This window comes from Hemiscyllium ocellatum, chromosome 39, assembly GCF_020745735.1.
Source record: "Hemiscyllium ocellatum isolate sHemOce1 chromosome 39, sHemOce1.pat.X.cur, whole genome shotgun sequence".
Lineage (NCBI taxonomy): Eukaryota > Metazoa > Chordata > Chondrichthyes > Orectolobiformes > Hemiscylliidae > Hemiscyllium > Hemiscyllium ocellatum.
The window spans coordinates 31,259,106-31,284,833 of record NC_083439.1 but is presented as its reverse complement, the minus strand read 5'-3'; the positions used below and the strand labels follow the sequence as shown (position 1 = coordinate 31,284,833).

The following is a 25,728-nucleotide window of genomic DNA, read 5'->3' as shown; positions in this document are numbered from 1 at the left end:
TCCAACATTGTTTGCTGTAAAGCATTTTGATGCACCCTAAAGTTGTGAAAGCCACTATATACCATGCATTTCTTTAAACAGCCTCATTAAATAGGCAACAGATTTAGTAAGTGCTGTCTAAAGACCTGTGTTGAGTTACTGCAATGTATCTTTTACATAGTACATGCTGACACCAATGTAAGTTGGTACTTTAGGGAGTAAAGGTTCAAGGTGGTGGGTTGGGTGCCACTAAAACAAGTTGCTCTGTCCTAGGTGATGTTCAAGTTTTTTGAATGTCGTCCAACCAACAGTCAAGCAAATGGAGAACATTTCACCAAATGCCTGATCTCTGCTGTGTGTGGATGGTGGGCAGGCTTTGTTGATACAGGTGCTTTAGTCACCGCAAAATTCCCAGCCTCTGACTTGTTTTTGCAGCCACAATATTTAGAATGGTAGTTTTTAGTTCATTTTCTGAACAAAGGTAACCCTCAGGATGTTGACAATGGGGGGATTCAATGATGGTTATGCTGTTTAACATCAAAGGGAGATAATATTTGTATTCAGTATTTGTCATAAGCCTCAATTTTTTTCTTAATACCAACCTTTACGTCCTTTGAGATCTGGTGTTCTCTGGTCAAAGTTCTACCCTTGGTCTTTGTGGGAAAATATTTGCCACTGCTCCTTTTAAGCCTCACTGCTGTATTCCTAAGTCCCACACAGGTCCCATACCAGACTTTCTACTTCTTTGTAAGGGTCCTCACTTCACCTGCTCCTCAGTTTTCCCCAGATTTCCCTGGAGCCATGTCTTGCAGGGGCTCCTCGACACAGCTCTCTGTCAAACATGGCTTTAATGTTGGGGAAAGTCGCTCTCACCTTACCTCTGGAGTTCAGCTCTGTTACCTGTAATTATGACAGAGCTGATTGGTCCTGCCAATCCCGAACAGGGAGTCAGTCAGCAGCTTTATTGCTGAGTAAGAGCAATCCGATCTCACTGTCAACAATCCCTTCGATCATTCTGCTGATGACCAAGAATAGACTGATGGGGTGGTAACAGGCGGGGTTGGATTTCTCCTGCTTTTGTGAGCAGGAATAGCTGGGCAATTTTCCACAGTGTTGTAGCTGCACTGCTTGGCTAGGGGTGATGCTAGTTTTCGAGCATAGGACTTCATGCTACTGCTGGAATGTTGTCAGGGTCCAAGTCTTTGCAATCTCCAGTGCTTTCAGCTATTTATATCACATGAAATGAATCAAGTTGGTTGAAGGTTAGCATCTGTAATGCTGCAAGTCTCAGGAGGAGTCCAGGATGGGTGATCCACTCTGCACCCTTGGATTAAAATATTTCAGTCTTATCTTTTGCACTAATGTGCACCACTATTAATGGAGACTTTTGCGACACATCATCCTCATGTGAGTTTTTTTACTGGTTCCCCCACCATTCAGGACTGAATGCAGCAGGACAACAGAACTCAGACCTGACCCGTTATCACTTATATAACCATTACAAGAGCCAGGTCTTTTCTATCCCTCTCTATCCCCATGCAATGGTCCCCTCACACCTACACAATGCTTTCACTTCAGTCCCAAATCTCCCATTCTTGTTCATCAATAACACCTTCCAACCCAACTACTAATCTTGTCTTCACTTTGCTTGGAATCTGATCACCTCTGGTTTCACAAAGGAATAGCTCTTTGGATCTTTGCTACCAAAACAAATGATCAAAGCATAATTGTTAAGGGGAAATGATTTGTAAATTTGCGCAAGGTAGAGAGATACGTGCAAAAGCCATGACTACATTCAGATCAAGATGTGTTAAGGCATTAGGTCTATGATTAAAAATAAGGTTTAATATACTAAAGTCTGCTGTTATGTGCATGGACAGGGTGAAAGGTGAACAAGGACAATTTTCAAATAAAATACTAAAACTGATTTGGAAGAAAAGGAATCTGGGTGTGATAGTGCATCAATCTCAAAAGGTTTATGACCAATGCAGGGACATTGGAGCAAATCAGGTGCTAGGATGCATTAACTGAACTATTCATGATAAAATGTTTTGCCCTTTTGCAAGATCTTAGTTTGGTTTCAGTTAGAATATTTTGTTCAGTTACAATTTGGAGATGCCGGTGTTGGACTGGGGGGTACAAAGTCAAAAATCACACAACACCAGGTTATAGTCCAACAGGTTTAATTGGAAGCACATTAGCTTTCGGAGCGACGCTCCTTCACAACCACCTGATGAAGGAGCGGCGCTCCGAAAGCTTGTGCTTCCAATTAAACCTGTTGGACTATAACCTGGTGTTGTGTGATTTTTATCTTTGTTCGGTTATGGTGCCCCTCACACAATGAGTCATATTGAGACTTTTGAAAGGATGCTGAAGAGGGACACTAGATGAATTCCCAGGACAAGGAAAATCTTTCAGTTGCTCAGAGTCAAGTCTCTAAAAAATTGCAGATATGGACTGACTCAGTCAAGATCTAGAAGATGAAGTGACTACGTTGATTTTGCATACATCGCCAATTTTTTCAACTGAGTAGTTTAGGGAGGATCGACAACAGTATTAAAAGTAGTGCAATGACTGGACGAGGTGAAATCATGGGAGTACGTTCCTCTTATCCCAGTGACTGGTGATCCCACTCTGTAGGGTGTCAGCCTGTGCAGCAGATACTGATTCGCTGAATTTCCCCAAGCAAGACCTGGGCTTATTTTTCACAAGAGGCAGAAAGGTTTCAAGAAGTAGGATGGGTCCTCCAGTCAGTTTGCATTCAATATCAAGGGAACGGTTATGAATTTTCCAAAATTTTGTGCACCTCAAGGTTGTTCTGTTCACCTGTAAAAGGAATACATGATAGGGTAGGAAGCATGTGGACAATGCATTCAACTTGTATGGTACTGGATAGAGCAGATAATTCACTGCTGTCCATCAGCACGTAGATGTATCACACTGAACATCTTGAGTGCTTTATTCAACTTGCATTCAAATGCAATTTATCTACTTATGGTTAAATAGTTAATTCCAAAACATGCAAGAGCTGTTGAGCAGAAATACAAGTGATTTTTCAAATCATTTTCAAATGATAAAACAAATCATGGAAGGAGGTTTTCCAATTGAATAAAAATTCTCTGTTTTTGAAGTTTGCGAAGTTAATTAATAATGCAGATTAAACAAAACATAAATTAGGGAGGAAGGTACTTTTTATATGTTATGGGTGAATAACGGCATGGAGTCATTAATATTTATTTAAAAAATACAATCCTGTAAAAGATTGGGTGATAGCCTAGTGGTATTATTGCCAAACTATTAATTAAGTAACCCAGATAATGTTCTGGTGGTACAGGTTCAAATCCAGCCCTGGGAGATGGTGAAATTTGAATTCAATTTTTTTTAAAAATTGGAATTAAGAGTTGAGTGATGACCATGAGTCCGTAGCTGACTGTCTGAAAAAACCTATCTAGTTCACGAATGTCCTTTAGGGAAGGAGACTGCCATCGCAGTTTCAAATGTCATATGAAAATGCCAGGTGAAAGTGAGAACTGCAGGTACTGGAGATTAGAGCCAAGAGTGTGGTACTGGAATAGCACAGTCGGTCAGGCAGCATTTGAGGAGCAGGAAAATCAATGTTTCGGGCATAAGCCCTTCATCAGGAATGAGGCCATCTGAAAATGCCACCTGGTCTGGCCTTCACGTGACTCCAGACCAACAGCGACGTGGTTGATTCGTAACTGCTAACTCCCTCTGGGCAATTAGGGATGGGCAATAAACACTGGCCCAGCCAGTGATGCCCTAATCCCATGAATAAAAAGAATGATGTTTCTTTAAGGACATAGGTTTTATGGACATAGGTTACATAAACCTGTCTCATGTGTCCTTGAATTTTACAGATTGAGGGGGTGATCTAATCAAAGACGTTTAAAATATTAAACAGATATTATAGGGACAACATTAAATGATACTTCTTGTGTTGAGAGCATCCTCTCTCAGTTAGAGAGAAGCCATTTTGGAGGGAAATTAGGAAACATTCTTCCATATAATGGGTGGCAGAAATCTGGAACTTTCCATCCAAGGCCATGGAGGTTGTTTCAAAACAGAAATTGATAGACTCTTCATCAATAAGGGATGTGGTGTGAAGGTGGATTAATGGAATGGAGGTACAGATCAGTCATGACTAACTGCAATGGTGGAGCTAAACATCCCTGTTCCTATTTGTCTCAAGCTATTTAAGTGATAAATTAAACGAATAATAATAAATGCTGAATGTACCCCAGAAACTAGCACCATTTTCTGCACCTGTACAAATATTACAGGCTCTAAATATTTATCATACTTTAAACACAAAACTACCAAATTAGACACATGTTTATGGGAAAAGGTTTTACAAACATTCTAACATTCAAAACTAATCCTGGCAAGATAAACAACTTCAGTAAAATGAAGCTTTAATATATCCAATTAAGGCTGAAAAAAAAGTTCAGAAAGCAAACAATATTGTTCTGTAAATCAGTGTCGAAATGATTCTCAATCTACACAAATCTATGAAATAATCGGTTACTCAGGACAATTCTTATCAGAGCCTCCCACTATTTACTCTTCCGCAGTGATTTAAACTGAATGCCTAATCTCGGGTCTATTTGTATATTTGCTTCCAACATCCAGGAAATCAAGCTAAAAAACACACACAGAGCACACTTTGCTTATCACAAATCTCTCAATCAGAAAGTTTGAATACCAACAAAAATGGAATATCATTTTTGTTCATTCACATTTTTATAACCTGACAAATTACCAAAACATTTCTGCTGGGAATCATTTGAGACAAGAATCTAAAATTTGGGCAGTTTGAGAAAGCTGCTGAACCCCACACAGCAGGTCCACCATCCGAAGGTGTATCAAGGTCTTCTCCTTTACCTGTCTCTGTCTCAACTCCACATCCCACCAGCTCCACACACAGGGACAGACCTGCAATTCAACCACTGTACTAGATCTGAACTTAGTGCCTTGTGGCATGTTATACTGATGGAAAACTGCAGTGAGGAAGCTGAAAACAAGCAAATAATTTGATACCATCCGTCTGTTCAGTGATGGATTTGCATAAACCATATCCAGCAGCACTGCTTTGTACTAATGGATTGCATTTCCACCATGTTTTCACCCGATAATAGTTAGAACCTAAGAACATAAGAAATAGGAGCAAGAGTAGGCCATGTGGCCCATTGAACCTGCTCCACCATTCAATAAGATCACGGCTGATCTTTTGATGGACTCACCTCCACTTACCCTCCTCTCACCACAACCCTTATCTCCTTTATTGTTCAAAACTCCAACTATCTTTATCTTTAAAAGATTCAGTGAGGTAGCCTCAGCTGCTTCTTTAGGCAGGAAATTCCATAGATTCACAACTCCCTTGGGTGAAGACGTTCCTCCTCCACTCAGTCCTCAATCTGCTCCCTTTTATTTGGAGGCTATGCCCCCCCTCGTTTTAGTTTCACCCACCAATGGAAATGACCTCCCTGCTTCTATCTTATCTATTGCCTTCATAATTTTATATGTCTCTATAAGATCTCCCCTCCTTCTTTTAAATCCAATAAGTATAGTCCCATTTCCTCAATCTTTCCTCATAAGCCAACCCTATTGAGTCTGGAATCAACCTAGTGTACCTCCTGTGCACCCCCTTCAATGCCAGTACACCCTTTCCCAAGAGACTAAAACTGTACACAGTACTCCAGGTGTGGACTCACCAGCACCCTATACCGCTGCAGCATAACCTCCCTGTTTTTAAACTCCATCCCTTTAGCAATGAACAACAATAGTCCAACTACCTTCTTAATTACCTGCTGCACCTAAAAATAGTTGCCCTCATACTTCCTTTCAGAACTGATGTCTTCCACATGTAACATGTCAGTGACCTCAATAAAATATGGTGCTGAAAAAGGCACAGAAGGTAAGGTAGCATCTGAGGAGCAAAAGAGTCGATGTTTCAGGCTTAACCCTTCATCAGTCCTGATGAAGAGCTTATGCCCAAAATGTTGACTCTCTTGCTCCTCAGACGCTGCCTGAGCTGCTGTGCCTTTTCCAGCATCTTTACTGACCCTGACTCTCCATCATCTGCAGTCCTCACTATCTCCTGTACGTCAGTGCCTTAACAGATCATCGCTATATCTGGGATCATGTCCCAAGGCTCCAAGGGAAGGAGAGGAAGTGCACTGCTCACACTGGCAAATGTATTTGATCTTGAAGCCTGTCGCCTGGAGAAATAATTTCTCGAGTTTTCAATTTTAATTGAGTTGGAGCCTTGTGGCCAGTGAAACCAAAGAGACATTCGTGTTAGCCCTGCATCCATAGGAAGAGGTTGGGAGTAACATCTATAGGATTCCTCATGGAAATTTCTTTATTCTCCCTACTTTAATAGAAGAGGAGGAACACAATATGGACGATAGTAGAGGAGAATGACATTTGAGAAGGATGTAGCATTTAAGATATTACTCCACTATCCATAAGAAAATTACAAAATGCATAGATGTACCAAGCTCTGAATGGGAGAAATGCCTTTTACCAGAGAGAGCTGTTCCACTGTCCACATGAAGGTTTCATGTCAGGATTGACATAGACTCCTTGTCATAGAATCATACAGTGCAGATACAGACCTTCAGTCCAACCTGTCCATGCTGAACAAGATTTCCAAACTAAATTAGTCCCACTTGCCTGCATTTGGCTCATATCCCTCGAAACTTTTCCTATTCATCTACTATCCAAGTTGTATCTGCACCAGCTTCTAACATTTCCTCTGGCAGTTCATTCTACATGCGAATTACCCTCACGGCCCTTTTAAATCTTTTTCCCCTTACCTTAAAAATATGTCGCCTAGCTTTGAAGTCCCCGATCTAGGGGCAGAACCTTTGCTATTCAATGTCACTCATGATTTTATAAACCTCTCTGAGGTCACCCCTCAACGTCCTATGCTCCAGTAAAAAAAAAGTCCTAACACATGCAGCCTCTCCTTATAACTCAAACCCTCCAGTCCTGGCAAACATCCTGGTAAATCTCTTCTGAATCCACTTCAGCTTAATAATATTCTTCCTATAGCAGGACAACCAGAACTGGACACAATACTCCTGAAGAGGCCTCATCACTGTCCTGTACAACCTGAACACAATGTCCCAATCCTGAACTCATAGATCTGAGCAACACTTTTTAACCACCCTGCCTACCTGTGAGAAAACTTTTAAAGAACCATGTACCTGAACCTCTAGGTCTCTCTGTCACTCAGGCTTTGAGCGCCTGGCTCATTTCAAGCAGCCACAAAGTGGGTAGGCAGCAGCAGGACAGGGCAAAGGGAGGATCTGAGTGATATCACCCAGGGTGCACATCTGCCAAGTGGCTGGTACCAGCCGTATTGAGGACAAACCAGCACGATAAAGGAAATGTGTTAGACCCCTGCCTTATACACACAAACACCTGAGACCTAGATGCACCTCTTGCTGCCTGTACCAGTGTGGCAGATGGGACATGCTGCCTACCATGCTTGATGCCCTATGCCTCCTCCAACTATATCATCTTGGTAAGCATTTCAATTTTCTTCCTCCCATTACTGGGGAATGATATAGCCCCTGCTCCCTACAGGGCTGGGCAGAAACTCAAGGGAATCATTGTCATATCGGAGTATTGCACACAATCTCCCAGCATCTGTAAGCATCTGCTTCTCTCAGTTCCACACTCAAATATGAGAAAAATGTACCACATAGCAAGTCGGGTGACTAGAAACAAAGCCTTTTAATTATATATAAATGGATAAATGTTCTATATACATACACACTGTAAGTTGGTCAAGTTACACAGGGTAGTTCATCTAAATATGGCTCTCCTCCATCAACACTAAGCAATGTTCAAATTCTTAGCAGACCGTACACTCTCTCTGTTAAAAATAGGCTATGCAAATATGAACCAGTTCATGAAGGTGTTGTGGGGAAACAAATTACTCCTAGGATTGTCCAAGCTAGAATAAGTGTATGCTACAGGGGAATTTAAGAGCAGTATATAAAATTGTAGCCTACTCATCATTCTCATCATTGCACTATTGTCTATTTTCATTTAGGGATGAATATTGAGTTATATTAAGTAGTGATAATGGTAGTTAGCAATAATCCACAAAAGATGAGAGACTATCTTTTTCCCAATAGGGATCATAAAATCATAAGGAATTGGAGCAGGAGTGGACTATTTGGCATATTAAAGCTGCTCTGCCAATAAATAGGACCATGGCGGATCCACGTTGTATTTACCCCACTTCCCTGTATCAACCATAGTCTGACTCCCTTGTCAATCGCATATCTGTCTAACTCAGCCGTAATAAATCAATGACCGAGCCTGCACTGCTCTCAAATGGAAGAGAATTCCAAAGAAGAATGAAGGACTTGAGAGAAGAATTTCCAATTGCTGCCCACAAAAGCAAACATCCACTCAGCACTTTCCCCAAAGTCTGTCTGACACATTTCATTAAGTGAAGAAGGTATTTGGGATGTTTGCCTTTATCGGTTGGTGCATTGAGTATAGGAAAGATGTTGTTAAATTTGAAAAGATTCATAAAAGATTTACAAAGCTGTTGCTGGGGTTGGAGCTATAGGGAGAGGCTGCATAGGCTGGGACTATTTTCTCTGAAGGTTTGGAGGCTGAGTTGTATCTTGCAGAGATTCATAAAATCATGAGGGACATGGATAGGGTGAATAGTTGAGGTGTTTTCCCAGGGGTATGGGAGTCCAAAACTAGAGGGCATAGGTTTAAGGTGAGAGGGGTAAGATTTAAAACGGATTTAAGGGGCAACTTTTTCACACAGAGGGTGGTGCATGTTTGGAATCAGCTGCCAGAGGAAGTGGTGGATGCTGATAAAATTACACCTTTTAAAAGGCATCTGGAGGGTATATGGATAGGAAGCGTTTAAAGGGATACTGGCCAATTGCTAGAAAATGGTACTAGATTCATTTAAGATATCTGGTCGGCATGGACAAGTTGGACCAAAGGTTCTGTTTCCCTGTTGTATATCTCTAAACCCTGTAACTCTAAGATAACCTCTAACTCTTCTGAACTGAGACTGACAACTGGCCTTATATGGGTTGAGGGGCACAACTCTGCTAGCATGGGGCAAGATGAGATAGCCAGCTACTGCAGCTGGCATTGGATTGAATCTGTTGGCATCATTCAGCATCACACTGTAGCCAACTGAGATAACCAACCGAATTACGAAGGAAAAATAATATTCAAGACTGGATACCAAAAGCCCTCAAGACCACTTACTGGTCTTGTTACTAATGGTAACAACTTTACAGATTCTCCAATATGCACAATGTTCCCTTGACCACTTAGAGGAATGGATAGAATCAGGCAAGGAGCTGATACAGGAGCAAGGAGCCACCACACTGATTTAATTCATTTGGATTCCATGTGTGAAATTTACTTAGTACCAAGGACAAAGCCTCACCTCGAGAGGACTGACCAAAACTACCAAAACTTGTTTCTCCAGTGTGTTTGTTCAGTCTGAAATATTTTAGGAAGTTCCTTTACATCAAAGATTCCAAATACACAAGAAATAAATGACTATATAATAGGTAAAGATTTCATTCATTATTAATCTATCCAGCCCATTTTTCCCTCCCCAAATCTTTCCTTTCTCCATTCAACATGCTGGAATGTTATTTCATTGATTCAGCAGCCTCTGCTATTTGATTTGCTCTTGGCCCGATTTTAGATATCAAGACTGCTGAGATCCTACTGGCAAAGAACAATGTCATGGCCATAGCGCCTTCCAACAAGGGCCACAGAATGAATACAAATCATCAGGATCCCACCCTCCCCCCACCCCCACCCCAATCACAGGGTGCTAAAGACAACTGCAGGCTGTGTGTTAGAATGCCCCAATTTCTTGGATGGCTGCAACTGCAAAGACAGTCAAGAAAGTCAACACCATCCAACATGAAATGTGAACACCGACTATCACTGGAGGACAGTGGCAACAAGATCTAGTCAAGGCTTCTTCAGCTTTCCCACCCCAAATCCACAACCTGGAACAGCAAGGGTAACTGGTACTCGGAAGCACCATTGAATTTGTTTATCTCTCCAAGTAGCACACCATTCAAACTTGGCTTCCCCACATGGTTGCTAGGTCAATAGTCTGGAATTCCCTACCTGACAGCCTGGTGGGTATACCTACACTTCAGGTACTTCAGCACTGGAGACACCACCACTTTCTCAAGAGAAACTCGTATTGAGCAACTAATGTTGTCCTTAATATAAAAAAAGAAGTATGGAAAAAATAACATGTTGGCTTCTCCTGATCATGTCAATTAAACAAACTCTTATCCAGCACTCATAGTTGAGATCCTTCCCAACTTTATCCTCAACATAAAAATCAATTTTTTTAAAGTAAACAGTTGACGATTAATATGAGGTACTGACCTTAGGTGCAGATTCATTCTCAAGAGGCTGGTGATAAATCTGGAGAACAGCCCACATAGGTAGGACAAGGTACGGTATAATCAGGAGGCTGACTGGACCAAGTTTGCTGCCATACTTCCCTAGTGAATATTTCAAAACAAGGAAGATTCAGAACTAGGCCTTGTAGCCAACAAATTTCCACTAAGAAACATTAAGAAGAATTACATCAAGTCCTTTCTGCTCATATTCTTCTCAATCTAGCCTTGGATACTTACAGATTAAATGATTTTAAATCAACACATTTTCGTACTAAATGTTTTCTATTATTTAAGACCTGTTATTGAAACTTCATAAAATGACTGAAGAAACAGAGTGAGTAAGAGGGAGATATATAAATGCACACATGTGCAGATATACTTTCAAAAAACATGATCAGGGAATATGTATGCAAAATGTAAAGAGATTCCCATGATAGTCAAAGAAAAGCAAAAGACACATGAAGGCAGAGATAAAATAAAATTGAACCTACCAACAAGGTTTCCCGATAAGAATACAAAGGTACTCATTAGAATTGATCCAACCCAGTATAACCCAATGGTTCTGTAACTCTGCCTGTAAAATATAAACTAGGTTACTTACATGTAGCACCATCAACAATCTTATACAGCACAAGTTAAAACCACCGCCTTCAACAGTCATTATCTCCACCACCAATGCACAATGTGTAACATATACAAGATTCTCTTCAGTAATTCACCATAGGTTCCTCAGACAGCACCTTCCAAAACCACCCCCTCTACCATCTAGAAGAACAAAGAAAACGAAACATGGGAACACCACCAGTATTTCCCTCCAAGTCAAACAACATCCTGACTTGGAGCTATATCGATGTTCCTCCACTATTGCAAATCACTATGTATTTTTAATCAGAACATTAAGAGTCATACTTTACTGTATAACTTTGGGAAATTTCTAACAAAGATCATTTTCTCGCAACATGTTCTCTTCAACTTTCCTTTCTCATACCCACCCAATTCTGCAGTCTTCTTATTCCTTGAAGGTGCTAACTCAAGTTGGATTTTAATTCTCCCAGTTCCTCCCGAAAGTGCCCATTTCTTTTTTGTATGCTTGAACAGGAAGTGTCAGGATGTTATTCAAACATGGACTGCTCTCAGCCCAGACTGCTTCTGATGGCAAACACCCAAGCAGATTTCCAAGAGGGCTTGAGAAAAATTAGTCATCATGAAAACAACAAAGTATTCTGCATGCTGTAAACCTGAAATAAAAATAGACAGTGCTGGACAAACTCAGCAGGACTGGCAACATCTGTGGAGAGGAAACAGCATTAATGTTTCGAGCCTTTTTCCCAGGGTCAGAAAGTCAAAAACTATAGGGCATAGGTTTAAGGTGAGAGAAGAAAGCTTTAAAGGGAACGTAAGGGGCAACTGTTTCATGCAGAGGGTGGTGCATGCATGGAATGAGAGGAAGTGGTGAAGCTGGTACAATTACAACATTTTAAAGGCAGCTGGCTGGGTATGTGAATAGGAAGGGTTTAGAGAGATTATGAGCCAAATGCTGACAAGTGGGACTAGGCTAATTTACAATAGCTGGCCAGCATGGACAAGTTGGACTGAAGGGTTTGTACAACTCTGACTGCAAGTCCAACATGGCTCTTCCTTAGAACTGGGGTTACTGGATTTGAAACATTAACTGTTTCTCTTTCCACAGCTGCTGCAAGAGCTACTGAGTTTCTCCAGCACTTTCTGTTTTTATTTGAGGGAAACTAGCGGTTTGATTTTTGCCAAGGAGAATAATGTATCTCCCATACCACCATCACTGTGCAGAGTAGATCTGATAGGGACCTGCCCTTCATTCCCTTACCAAGCAATATATTTACCACTGCTCAGTGCTCTGGATAGACCAGGTTATCAGAGAACAAGGAACTTACTTCACCAAAGGTTTTTCAAAAGCCATCTAATAAAAATTAAAATGTTCTAATCTTTTATGAGGCACATTCTCTTTGATTTAAAGAGCAAGAACCTTTGATTGAGCACTTTTCTAGGACCCATGGCTCAATAAATTCATAGGAGCATTGAATAACCTGCAGCCAGTTAATAGGTTTTCATTGTGATGAATGCAATGTCAAACATTAGAACAAATCAGGTCAAATTGCAAACAAAGTCTGCTCTATATTCTATGCTGCATCAGTGGAGAATATGCAGAGGGTTTTGAATAAAAATCTATTACTGAACCATGAGGTGTGCATTAATTATTAGAAGCCAGCACGCTAATTATATCCTTTGAAGGTCAGTTCCCATTAATTTAGGGTTCAGTATTTAATTGGACTGCAGAAAGGTTTAGATTTTAGGAATTAGGAACAATTGGCTAAGCTTTAGGAATGTCACATTTAAAAATATGGAATGATACCTTTTGCCGAATCAACATAGTTCCATCTTTTCAACCTCTCCCATGCACTGTCAAGGAAGGATAAGCATTGGTAGAGTAGTAATATCATTACGCTAGTAATGGAGGCACCCAGGCTAATTTTCTGGAGACAATGGGTCAAAAGGCAATTGGTGGAATCTAAACTCAATCCGGACTTTCGAACCTAGTTTCATAGTGACCACCAAAGGTTGGCATGAAAATCTATCTGGTTCATTAAATGCTCTTAAAGGAGGGAATCTGCCTTCACAGCTGATGTAGCCAACGTGTGATTCCAGACTCTCAGCAATGTGGCTGGCTCTCTCCAAAATAGATTTCCAAGCCACTCAGTTGAAGGGCAATTATGAATGGCCAACAAATACTAGCTTTGCCAGCAACAGCAAAATCCCACAAAAGAATTTTAGAAATTAGAAAAAAGGTGTTTTTGTTACTCTCTTGTGGGACGTGGATGTCAATGGCTGGACCAGCATTGAGAAGATAGTGGTCAAATTGCAAACTGACTGAAGGAAACAGAGTTCATCAAGTCTGTGGAGCTAACAGTGGAATATGGCCATTTTGTGAAACCAGCTGTGTCTAGAGTGGTTGTTTCATTAATTTTCAGAATGGAGGCATCTTTGGAGAGGCTGCCACATATCACCCATTCCTCAAACTTGGAACTGGCATAACATGAAGTGCACTGAAAACATAGAGCATGCCATGTATGGATGTTTAAGTGGTTTTGTGTACTGATAGAATGAGATATTAACTCTTTCTCTCGGGCAATTAAAACTTAGGGCCTTTTCAGTGTCCTAGTTTTGAAAACATGCCAAGAAATCAATGAGCCTATTACTTCACATGTCATGTGTGATGACATTCTTGGCTTTAAGAGGTGTGTTTTGTCTTGGTTTCTTTTAGAAAGAGATTAGGGAATAGATGGCAAGCAGTCCATGAGAAGAAAAACAACTTTTGAGGCCTTGGATTTTTTTTTTAAAAAGTTGGAACAATAGAAGCAGCTTGAGTGGGTGTGGTCAAGCTCTCAAAGCTCCAGGATTTTTAGTTAGCTTTCGGCTGTCGTTGCTGGGGTTACAGCAGGGTTGGTAGACAGTGAATTTCTCCTGGCTGCTACACATACTTTCTCTCTCTCTCTCAAAATTGTTGTTTGATGTTCATACCTCCCAGATTGTCTCACATGCAGTTCTCCAATCTGTTTTCTGAATTTGCCTTCTGCCACAGGTGTGCGTGTAGGATGTTACTATACTGGAACATTTAATTAGTAATAGTTACTGCAGCTGTTATCCTGTTAAGTTTTCCAATTGAGTTAAGTCCTTCTTCCTTTGTTGTACTTTAACTATAGTATCTGAAGAAACTGTATTTAGCTTAAGGTCAAGTAGGTTGACCAATCAATACAGCACCTCACATTTACCTTTAAAATAAGAAAAACTTAGCGTCTAAGCTTCCTTCTTAAAATACTTTGAGGGGGTCTAGCCTGGTCCAGAAGAAATGCTGTACAGATGGATACTTGCATGCTCTCTTTTAGGAAGATATTTCCTCTGAAACTTACTCCCATGCAATAGCTGCTACCATCAGGAGATACATTAAGTAATGTGCTGAACCATCCCAGTAGCAAATCATATGTCCATGGCCTGTGCTCAGGTAAGGTTCACCCTGCATCATGAAAACAACAAACATTTTATTTGCAGGAGTCAAACAACAGTGAGCTTTAGAGAGTCTGAAATTATTACTTCGTTATTTAAAATATTCTTCATACATGACACTATTCATAAATTCAAGAAAAGATCATAACTTTCAGCCTTTACTGTCCTGTCAAATTTTAAACTAATTAACCTACCAATTACACAGTAAGTGCTTGAAAGCCATTTATGGAACTTGTTATATATATTCCTATTAAATTTCCAGTCCCAAACCAAAAGTATAAATAAATCTGATGGCAGGAAATTGGACAAGTTGAAAATTGATCTACAAAGCCATCACCAAGGTCACTGGTAATTTTTTTCATATCGCGCATTAATTGCATTAAGATCTTTCACTAATGTTGCAGTGGTGGCTCAGTGGTTAACACTGCTGTCTCACAGAACCAGGGACTTGGATTTCATCCCAACCTTGGGAAGCGTCTGTTAGGAGGTTGCACATTCTCCCTTTGTCTGTGTGGGTTTCCTCCCACAGTCCAAGGCATGCTGTTTAGGTAAATTGGTCATGCCAATTGGCTCATGGCACCCAGGGATGTGCAGGCTAGGTGGATCAGCCATAGGAAATAGGGAGTTGGGTCTGGGTGGGATGGCCTTTGCAGGGTTGATGTGGACTTGATGGGCCAAATGGCCTGCTTCCACATTGTAAGGTTTCTAACAGTATAAAATTTTGCTTATTTCACCATTCTGTTTCTAACATTACCTCCACAGTATAGAGTAGACAGGTTGTAGAATTAGTGTTGAGAACACAGGAAATAGGAATAGATCATTTACCCCTCAAGTCTACTCCATCTTCGGACAAGATTATGCCTGACCTGTAACCCATATCCTGACACCCACCTTTTACATTAACGGTCTCTTAATACCTTCACACCTTTGGATAATCCAACAATTAATTTACCATCAATTGTGGAACTGCAGGAATTCGCCACTGATGATGTTACCTAGCTAGATAATGAAACGTCTGTATATCAAACCTACAGCTCAGCGAGCAAACCTACACTCTAGAGAGTTCCAAAGTCTACCTTTGTGTACTGAAGTATTTCCTGGACTGGATTTCGCAAAGCCTTCCAAAATGAACATAATGGCAGGGGACCAGGAACATCCATTCAGGGTATCTGCACTGGATTCCCAATGTCAGGTTAACAGTGCCCAGTTAAATTGGGGTGGGGACGGCCCTCTCTGATGGTTCCAGTCAATCAGAAGGTTATTAGGCTCTTTTATGAATCAAAACTAATTATCCCTGAACTTACTGGTGCCTCATGATGGCATTACTGGGTCTCCTGAAGGCTGTCCTTTTCCCTGATATGTGGTCAGATGTGTTCCACTCAGTGTCAAATTGACTCAGCCAAAACCAGGAAGAAGGTGGCCCGCTGAAAGACATCCTTGTCCTTAAACAACGCTCCCCTTCCTCAACTCCACCATCACTCCGCTGTCCCTGGGATCCAGTATAGATCCCAATGTGGGACCTCCATGTGTTACCAGCAACTGACTCCAGTCCAACTTGCACTGTAGACAATGGTGATCGGCTGGCCATTGACGATTAATATCAGAAGAGTGTATATGTTGCAGGGATACTTAAGGGATAAAACTAGACAAATCCCAGGACCTGATAGCCTACATTCTAGAGTTCCAAAAGATGTAAGGGTAGTGATAGTGTATGTGTTGGCTAAGTCGAGAGTGTGTTGCTGGAAAAGCACAGCAGATCAGGCAGCATTCGAGGAGCAGGAGAGTCAATGTTTCGCGCAAAAGGCCTTCATCAGGAGTGAGGCTGGGAGCCTCGGGGGTGGAGAGATAAATGGGAAGGGGTAGGGCTGGGGGCAAGGTGGCTGAGAGTGCAATAGGTGGATGGAGGTGGGGGTAAAGGTGATAGGTCAGAGAGGAGGGTGGAACAGATAAGTGGGAAGGAGGATTGACAGGTGGGACAGGTCATGAGGATGGTGCTGAGCTGGAAGTTTGAAACTGGGGTAAGGTGGGGGCAGGGGAAATTAGGCAATTGGTGAAATCCACATTGATGCCCTGAGGTTGAAGGGTCCCAAGGCAGATGATAAGGCGTTCTTCCTCCTGGTGTCGGGTGGTGAGGGAGTAGTGGTGGAGAAGGCCCAGGATCTGCATGTCCTTGGCAGAGTGGGAGGGGGAGTTGAAATGTTCAGCCACAGGGTGGTGGAGTTGATGGGTATGGGTGTCCCAGAGATTTTCCAAACTTCACTGGATTTTAGAATGGTCCCAGCAGATTGGAAGTCAGCAAACGCAACATCAACGTTCAAGAAAGATGTGAGGGAGAAAACAGGGAGACTGACATCAGTCATTGGGAAAATATATGAATAGGTTTTTATTCTTTTTATTCTCTCATGGGACATGGGCGTCACTGGCTGGCCAGCATTTATTGCCCATACCTCGTTGTCTTTGATAAGGTGGTGGTGAGCTGCCTCCTTGATCCAGTACAGTCCATCGTGCTGATTCACAATGCTGTTAAGGAGAGAATTCCAGGATTTTAACCCAGCAACACTGAAGGAACAACAATATATTTCCAAATCAGGATGGGGAGTGGCTTAGAGAGGAACTTGCAGAGGGTGTGTATCAGCTGCAGTAGTCCTTCTAGATTATCATGATCATGGGTTTGGTTGATGCAGTCAAAGGAGTCTTGGTGGATTTCTGCAGTGTGTCTTGTAGATAATACACACTGCTCTACTAAGCATAGGCAGGGGAGGGTGTGGATGCTTGTGGATGTGGTGCCAATCAAGTAGATTGCTTTGACCGGGATGGTGTCAAACATCTTGAGTGTTGTTGGAGCTGCACCCATCCAGGCAAGAGGGGGATATTCCATCACACTCCTGACTTGTGCCTTGGAGATGGCTTCGGGGAGTCAGGAGATGAGTTACTCCCTACAATATTCCTAGTCTCTGACCACTTTTATTAAGGATGTCTTAAAGTCTTAATTTATTGTCAGGGATTGGAGTAGAAGAATAAAAATGTCTTTGCTGCAATTGTACAGGGCTTTGAGAGACAAACTTTGAATAATGTGGGCTGTTTTGTTCTCCATTTTAATGAAGGATATCTGTCCATTGAAGGCAATACAGCAAATGCTCACTCGATTGCTCCCTGGGATCAGATGATTGTCCTGTCCTGCCAGTCTGAATAAATTGGTCTGGAATTGAGTAGATTGAGAGGTGATCTCATTGAAACAGTCAATATTCTGAAGGGGTTTGACAGGAATTGTTTCCCATGGCAGGGAAATCTCCAATAATGAAGCATAGTTTCTGAATTTGGGGCTGTTCATTTAGGACTGAGGAATTTCTTCACCCTAAATGCCGTGATTATTCTGGAATTCTTTAACCCTGCATAGATTATTTAACAAAGTCAAGTAACATAACTTTTGGTCATTCAGATAATCAATAGAAGCAGGCCGGAAAGTGACTAGAAACACCATAAACTGTAGGAGCAGAAGGAGACCATTTGGCCCAACATGTCTGCTCCACCATTTAATGAGATCATGGCTGATCCAATAATTCACAACTCCACTTTCCTGCCTCTGCTCAATGATGCTTGATTCCCTTCCTGATTAAAAATCTGTCAATCTCAGCCTTAAATAATGACCCAGCCTCAACAGCCCTCTGCAGCAAAGAATTCCACAGATTCACATGCCTAGGTGAGGAAAGAAATATTCTCTTCTATCTTAATTGGGAGGCCCCTTATTCCAAGATTATGTTCTCTGCTCCTCGACTCTCCTACAAGTGGAAATCGAGTTTCCACATCTACCTTGTCAAACTCCCTAAGGTTTTTGCATCTTTCACTAACGACACGTCTCATTCTTCTATATTCCATAGAGTACATGCCCGAACTACCTACATCTCATGAGAAAATCTCTTTGCACATAGAATCAACCTCATGAAACTTAAGTGCTGCCTGCAGTACATCTTTCCTCAGGTAATGGGAACAAACCGCATTCAAGGTGTGGCCTGACTAGTGGTTTGCACAGTTTCAGCAAGACCTCTCTATTTCTATGCTCCATTATACTCTCATCTGGTCTAAAAGATAAAAGCCCCATGGGGTGAGAGACAAAAAGCAGAGGGTGCATAAGAGTTCTGGTCACCACATCGTGCGAAAGAAGAGATTGCACTAGACAGAGCACAGAGGAGACTGACCAGGATGGTGCCTGGGCTGAAAGGTCTGAGATATGAGGACAGATTGGTCAGCCTGGAGTTCCTTTCCTCACAGCAGCAAAGGTTGAGATGGATGAGGTTACAAGGGGCATGGATATAATGGATGAGAAGGCACTTTCTCCATTCATAGTAGGCTCGATAACCAGGAGGCATAGACTTATGGATAGAGACAGAGGCTAGGAGGAGAGTTGAGAAGATTTGCATTTCACTCTGAGGGTGTTGGAGAGCTGGAACTCACTGCCTGATAGAGTGGCTGAGTCAGAAACTTTCCTAACATTTAAGTAATACTTAGACATTAAGTTGTGTTGCCATAGCCTCCAGGGGTCTGGGCTAAAAGCTGGAAATTGGAATTAGTTGTCATCAAATCTTTGTTGGCCAGTGCAGACAATGGGTTGAATGGTCTCCTTCTTAGTTATAGATGTCCTAAAGTCCATTCCCTTTGAATTAAAGGTCACCAATCCACTTACCTTCCTTGTTTTTTGTTGAATTTGGATGTTAGCAATTTGTGATTCATGCAGAAGGGATCCCCAAACCCATCTGTGCTGTAGCTTCCTTCAGACTTTCCCTACTTCAATAATACTCTGCGCTTCTCTCTGCCCAAGTGCATAGTCTCACATCTCCCATTAACCCAGTTGTGGGATAGATACAGTACACCAGCTATACCACTTAAAAGTGCCATCGCAACTTCTCGATCTGCCTCAAGGTTCAAGCCATTCACTGTCCAAGTTAGACTTGGCTTTCGGTAGTGGAGTTAGAATCTGCGTCCTGGTACAGCAATGTCTCAAATTTAAATCGGGCATTCTTGGGTTTGAGTCCGTCTTCCCATCCATTTCAGTAACAGCCTCCAGCCTTACTACCCCCCTGACTTGTCATCTCTCCAATTCCAGCTCTTGAATACTTGTACTTTTTCCACACCTCGACTGATGGTAATTTTTTGTCCAGGCCCAAAGCAGTAGATTTCTCACTGACTCTCAGCCTATCTCTCCTTAAAAATATTGTGTTCAATTTACCTCTGTCCACTTCTCACTGTACTCCTGTACTTGGGTACACATGACAATAAAGCTTAAAATCAGGTCTCTCCTAATGTTTCCTGATGTGGCTTGTTGTTACATAATGTTGCATCGTGTTTCTGTGAAGTGCCATAGGAAGTTGTATCATCCTTAAAAACGCAATGTAAAAGTAAGCTGTTTTTAAGGGTAGATTAGATTCCCTACAGTGTAGAAACAGGTCATTCAACCCAACAAGTCCACACTGAACCTCTGAAGGGTAACCCACCCAGACCCATTCCCCTACCCTATATTTACCCCTGACTAATGTACCTAACACTATGGGTAATTTAGCATGGCCAATTCACCTAATCTGTACATCTTTGAACTGTAGGAGGAAACCAGAGCACCAGGAGAAAACTCACAAAGACATAGGAAGCATGTGCAAACTTCACACACAGACGGTCACTGAAGGATGGAATTGAACCTGGGTCCCTCATGCTAAGAGGCAGCAGTGCTAACCACTGAGCCACCATGCTGTTGTAGACTGAGCTGTGTGTCCAGTAGTAGCTTCATGAGGCTGGGTTTGTCCCAGACCTACCCATTCATTTTATTGGAAGGTGGCATTTAAAAAAAGGCTTGAAGAATGGCTGCCTGTTGAACATTTGTGCTTATCGCCATCAATTCACAAAAACATACGTTTGCAAGGATTAAAGATAAAAGATCCTAATCTATTTATGGTGCAGAAGGATGGAAAAACAATCATTGTCCATTCATTTAAAGTTTTGTATTTTCCAAATCTGATTGGTTTTGATCCAGTTTTCCTTTAATCAGTTCTGCGCTCAAAATAAAAGCTACACTGTACTACAGGAGGCAGGAACTATTGACCACATCCAAGATAAACAATGCACACACTGGATTAAACAATGGAAATGGCAGCATTTAGATAGCACCTCTAATATAAAACTAGGGCTCAAGTTGTTTTACAAAGGCATAATTAATAAAATGATTGGGAAAGTGGCATATTGGGAGGAGATGTGAATTGTGTTCCAAGTGGTCAAATGTTTGTTTGAGAGAGCACACCTTTAGATGCCTAAGATAAATGAAAGTTGTTGTTGCTTTAAGAAGGAGTGGAAGGTGCAGAGATTTCGGGACGGACCTGACAGCTGAGGGCTCAGGTGCCAATAATGGGGGGAAGGATGAAGGAAAGTAAAGAGGAGAAAGTGAGAGGGTAATGAGTGCTCTGGAGAAGATGTTGTGATGCTTGAAGAGGATGTTTTCATGTATTCACTGAATGTGGACATCACTGACTAGGCCAGCATTTACTGCCCATTCCTAATTGCCTAGAGGCATCTCGCTGTGGGTCTGGGGTCACATGCAGAACAGACCTTTTAAAGGAAGTCGGTTTCCTTCTCTAAATGATATTGGTGAACCAGATGAGTTTTTCCAACAATCCTTAGACTCTTCATTTCAGATTTTTTTTATTGAATTCAAATTTAAACGCAGGTCCCCAGAACATTACCTGGGTTTCTAGATTAATAGTTTAGCTATACTATCACTGGGCCATTGCATCCCTTACAAGAAGGGAATTACAGGATTACGGAAGGCGTGAGTCCATCAGGTTTTAGACAATAATAAATCCAAAAGGTAGGGCCTGCAGCTATTCTAGCTGTGTAAACGCAAAATGTAATGGCTGAACGAGACTTGAGATGTTTTGAATTCTGACTTGAATTTTATATGGAGGTGGTACCTCACAACAGATTTTCAAATTGTGGCAATCCCACCATCTCTTGGGTAGACCATCCTACTGCAAGTAAATGGCTGCAATACTGTTAATTGATTTAGACGGAGACATCACCTCCATCTGGGAGGAAGTCCCACCACCTCCCAGAGATGCCAGCCAATCACATGGTCAGCAAGTCACAGGAGTGGCACCAGGAGCAGTGGCCACTGCTGGAATTCCATGCCATCCACGAAGGAGAGCTGCAATGGATCTCCAGATCCAGGGAAGTATGAGTATTCAGTGAGGCCAGCCTGGCAGGATTCACGGAGGGGTGTAGGGGTCCAAATTCAGGTGCAGGAAACAGAAAGCAGTGGGGGGATCACTCAAAGGAAGTGGACTAACATGGAAGCTCAACTTCAACACTGGAAGGTAAAAACAATGACTGCAGATGCTGGAAACCAGATTCTGGATCAGTGGTGCTGGAAGAGCACAGCAGTTCAGGCAGCATCCAACGAGCAGCGAAATCGACGTTTCGGGCAAAAGCCCTTCATCAGGAATAACATTGGAAGCCAACAAGCCCAGCAAGTCAGTCAAAAAGAGACAGGATAAAGAATTTCAACTAAAGCCAAGAATCTCAAAATCTCTATTCCACTAACAACCCAGTGACTTAATAATATTTTTTAACTTTTACTTTTCTTAGACTCACTTCTTATTTCTTACTTTCTCGCTTCTTAAATCTAGTTGTGTTATTTCTTCCCAAATTTATGAATTACTAAACACATTTTTTTTGTATCTCCAAGAAAGCCTCGTTAAACTGGTTCCTATAGAAACAAATTAATTTAGTCTGGCAGAAAGTGGTCCACATGGACACTTGTAAATTTAATCTTGCTGTGTCCAACAAAGAGGCGGATGAATGAAGAAGGGAAGCTAATTCATCCCGCCTTACTCATGAACTAGACAATTTGAGGTATTCCGTAGTGTAGTCACTGTGGAATCTTGGCCAGGCTGTACACAGAGGAGCAAGTGCAAGGTGATGAGTTCCAGGAGCTGATATAGCAATGCAGAAGGAGATTACGTGTATGGAATGAGCTGCCAGAGTATGTGGTGGAGGCTAGTACAATTACAACATTTAAGAGGCATTTGGATGGGAATATGAATAGGAAGGGTTTGGAGAGATATGGGCTGGGTGCTGGCAGATGGGACTAGATTGGGTTGGATCATGGCAGTGGGAAGACACCTTTCAGTAGCTAGAATAGTAGGGCAGGCTGCCTTATGTCTGCCCAACCAACAGTAAAGTACCAGTGGAGTCTGGTAGCCAATGGGCAGGATACTGTCACCATGGCACCCGCTTACATGGCCTCCAGCCCATTACTAAAGGTGTGGTAAAATTGCCCCCTTGGTGTAGGACAGACAGCAGAGTTTTTGTTGAGTTTCTCAGGGCTGAAGGATGGGGATCTGCTCTAAATTAAATTGGAATAGTTAAATATGTAGATGAAAACGGATATCCCATAGAACCAGCAGAAATGTATACACAAAATTATACACTCTACAACAAAGAATAATTTCACAAACACCAACTCTTAAAGATTTAGCTTTCAAAATTCACATTACTTTCACTTTCTATTTTTTGCTTCATTTATAAATCTAGTCTGAAAACAGCAGGTAATAATTCTAAAGTCAATTCATTATTTTCATTTCCTATAAACTGTTGGCCCTTGTAAAAGGAAAGTGCTCTGATTTCAAAGTTGAACAGTGTCCAACGTTTCCACCATAGAATTAGATCGCAAACATGACATCAAGTTTTCATTCCTACCATCTGAATGAAATCAGAGCGCAATTTAAAAATGTTGATGGGATTAATCGCTTCATCAGCTATTTCAACAGCAGCTAATTTAATTCAGCTTCAGGAAGAAATTGCCTAACTATAAATTTTATTTTCTGAAGAATACTTCATAAACTTGGATGTGCAGGTCACGTGGTGAATTATTATTATTTACTACATTACAGCGCAGGAGGAGGCTACTCGGCCCATTGTTTCTGGGCCAGATCTTTGCTAGCACAATCCTGTGCACATTAAATTGACAGTCTTTCTTCCACTTCTCTGTATCTTATTCTGATTTGAATATTTATGAAAAGTAGATCTTAATTAGCATATTAAAAAATTTATTTTTAATTGCAATTGTAGTGAACCTGTTTAAAATAAAATGTTTGCTATTCCTGGGTTTCACATTGTCTCAAATATCTCATCCTCGGGTTCATCAGAGTTATCGTGAAGAGCACAACTTTCCCTTTAAATACAGGACTCAAGCTAGTGCTACATAACTAAATATAACTATGTCCATAAAATGGACCTTTATGCAATTCTCTCCAGCAGGGAAATTAAACATTGAAAGTGAATGAGGGATAGCAAGTGGAGAGATCTGTATAAGAAGGAGAGAATGAGGTAGAATGAGATATAGAGAGGGGGAGGGAAGTGAAGGTCTTATATTTATAAATTCTCATTCTCACATTTAGATTACTTGATGTCTTTGTATACCTGTGATTCCCCTGATTCCCAAGAACCACATCCAGAATTCTACTCTGATCGGTCTATTGGGGTCGTTCTGTCACCAACCATTGATGCCCTTGAGCAACCGAAACGTTGCCATCCATTATTGCTAAACCACCATCCTACACTTCCAAGATCTTCTTAAACAAGATCTCTTTGAACAAAACTTGAAAGAGTGGGAAGGTTTCCTCACTCATTACTTGTGGCAAAATATAAAATGCAATCTTTTTTGATTTGGGTTTATGATTTCACTAAAAATAACCAAAAGGATATCTTCACCCAAAGTTATTCAAGGGATAAAGAAGACAAATATTATCTCTGCCTAGTCTCAGGGAGCACAGAGAGATATCACTTTCTGGAGATGTCATTTGCTGAAAGCCTGTCATTACCTCCTCTCATTCCTGGAAGAAAGCTACTTAAGATGATTTGACCTGATTGATACACTGAATACAGTTTAAATAGGGAATTATATGCGGCATCTGAACATAATTGCACCTTTATTCAGCAATTTTGCCTCTTTAATCTTAGTTTTCATTGTGCTATCGTAGCTCAGCAATCCCAAAATAGTATTCCCTAAAAATAAGATTCTTCTCGGATACAATCCATCAGTTAGGGATTCTTCAGCTGCTAATACTGATTTCCTAAATTCTCAGGCTCATTTTCACTTTGGGAAATATTGTTTTCATTTTCAGGTAGGGTGAACCTGTACTCATTGGAGGTTGGAAGAACGAGAGGCTATCTTATTGAAACATCCAAAATGGATGCTGAGAGGCTGTTTTCCCTTATAGGGAAGTCTAGAGCTAGGCGAAACAATTTAAGAATCCTAATTAATACTGAGAAGGGGAGATTTTTTTCCCCTCTCAGAGAATTATTAATCTATGGCACCCTCTTCCTCAGAGAGAAGTGGAGGACAAATGAATATAGTTGATAGATCTTTTGACTGATAAGGAAGTTGACAGTGAAAGGGGACACATAAAAAATTGCAGTTGAGGGAACAAGCAGATCAGCCATGGTCTTACTGAACGACAGAGCAGGCTTGAGGGGTGGAATGGAATATTCCTGTTCCTAATACTTGCGCACTTTCAGGCAGGAAGTCAATGTTGTTTCACATTATCGCCCAAGACAAAATTAGCCCCAAATCCATTAGTAGGGATAGTGCTTTTGCCTACCTCCTTCAAGTAAAGAGTCATGAATCCATCAATAAGTCCATCTTGTTCAAGTCCAACTATAAGGTCCACCACACTGGTAAACGCAAAGACTGCATAAACTGCCATGAAGATAATAGCACACCATTATCAGGGAATGTGTTTTGGGTTTTCCCAGATTATAAATTCTACAGAATAATTGCATTTTCATGTGATTATTTTCAGCATAATTCAACAAAACTCACGGTAGAATAAAGGATCCTTCGGTGGTTTCTTCCTCGCCAGAAAAAAGGCAATTGTTGCAACCGAGATCAAGATCAAGAATCCAACAATGAGAATGGTCCAGGGGCTGCCAAAGTACAAATGAAAGTCACCTAACTTTAAACAGAAGCTCCATTTCATTATATGACACTTTGTTAAAAATTCTGACATTTACTGCAGAAAAGAAATGCAACAGCAACATTCAACAAGTTGCATTGATGGTGTGCTTGTGACGTAGTAAAATACCCAAGGAACTTCACAGGAGCATTAGAGAGCAACATTTGGCACCAAGACATACTGAAAATAGCTGAGAAGAGCATGATCAGTGAGGGAGAGGAAGAGATGCTTGCTCGACAGAAAGAAAGATTTAGGGGGAA

The 25,728-nt window shown here is 41.3% G+C and overlaps 1 protein-coding gene across 3 annotated transcripts in view; it reads right to left on the bottom strand.

Annotated features, from left to right (window-relative positions):
• The window catches only part of LOC132834140 (transmembrane 6 superfamily member 1-like), a 63,337-nt gene that overhangs the window by 29,482 nt on the left and 8,127 nt on the right, over positions 1-25,728 (bottom strand). For 2 of the 3 annotated variants that reach the window (XM_060852777.1, XM_060852776.1), the window contains exons 2-6: positions 25,336-25,439; positions 25,115-25,212; positions 14,381-14,484; positions 10,928-11,010; positions 10,420-10,538 (exon numbers count right to left, since the gene is read on the bottom strand). In XM_060852777.1, coding sequence (XP_060708760.1) covers positions 10,420-10,538; positions 10,928-11,010; positions 14,381-14,484; positions 25,115-25,212; positions 25,336-25,439 — 508 coding nt within the window. Of the gene's footprint in view, positions 1-10,419; positions 10,539-10,927; positions 11,011-11,428; positions 11,510-14,380; positions 14,485-25,114; positions 25,213-25,335; positions 25,440-25,728 lie in introns of those variants that run through there. The other variant, XM_060852778.1, reaches the window with a different exon arrangement.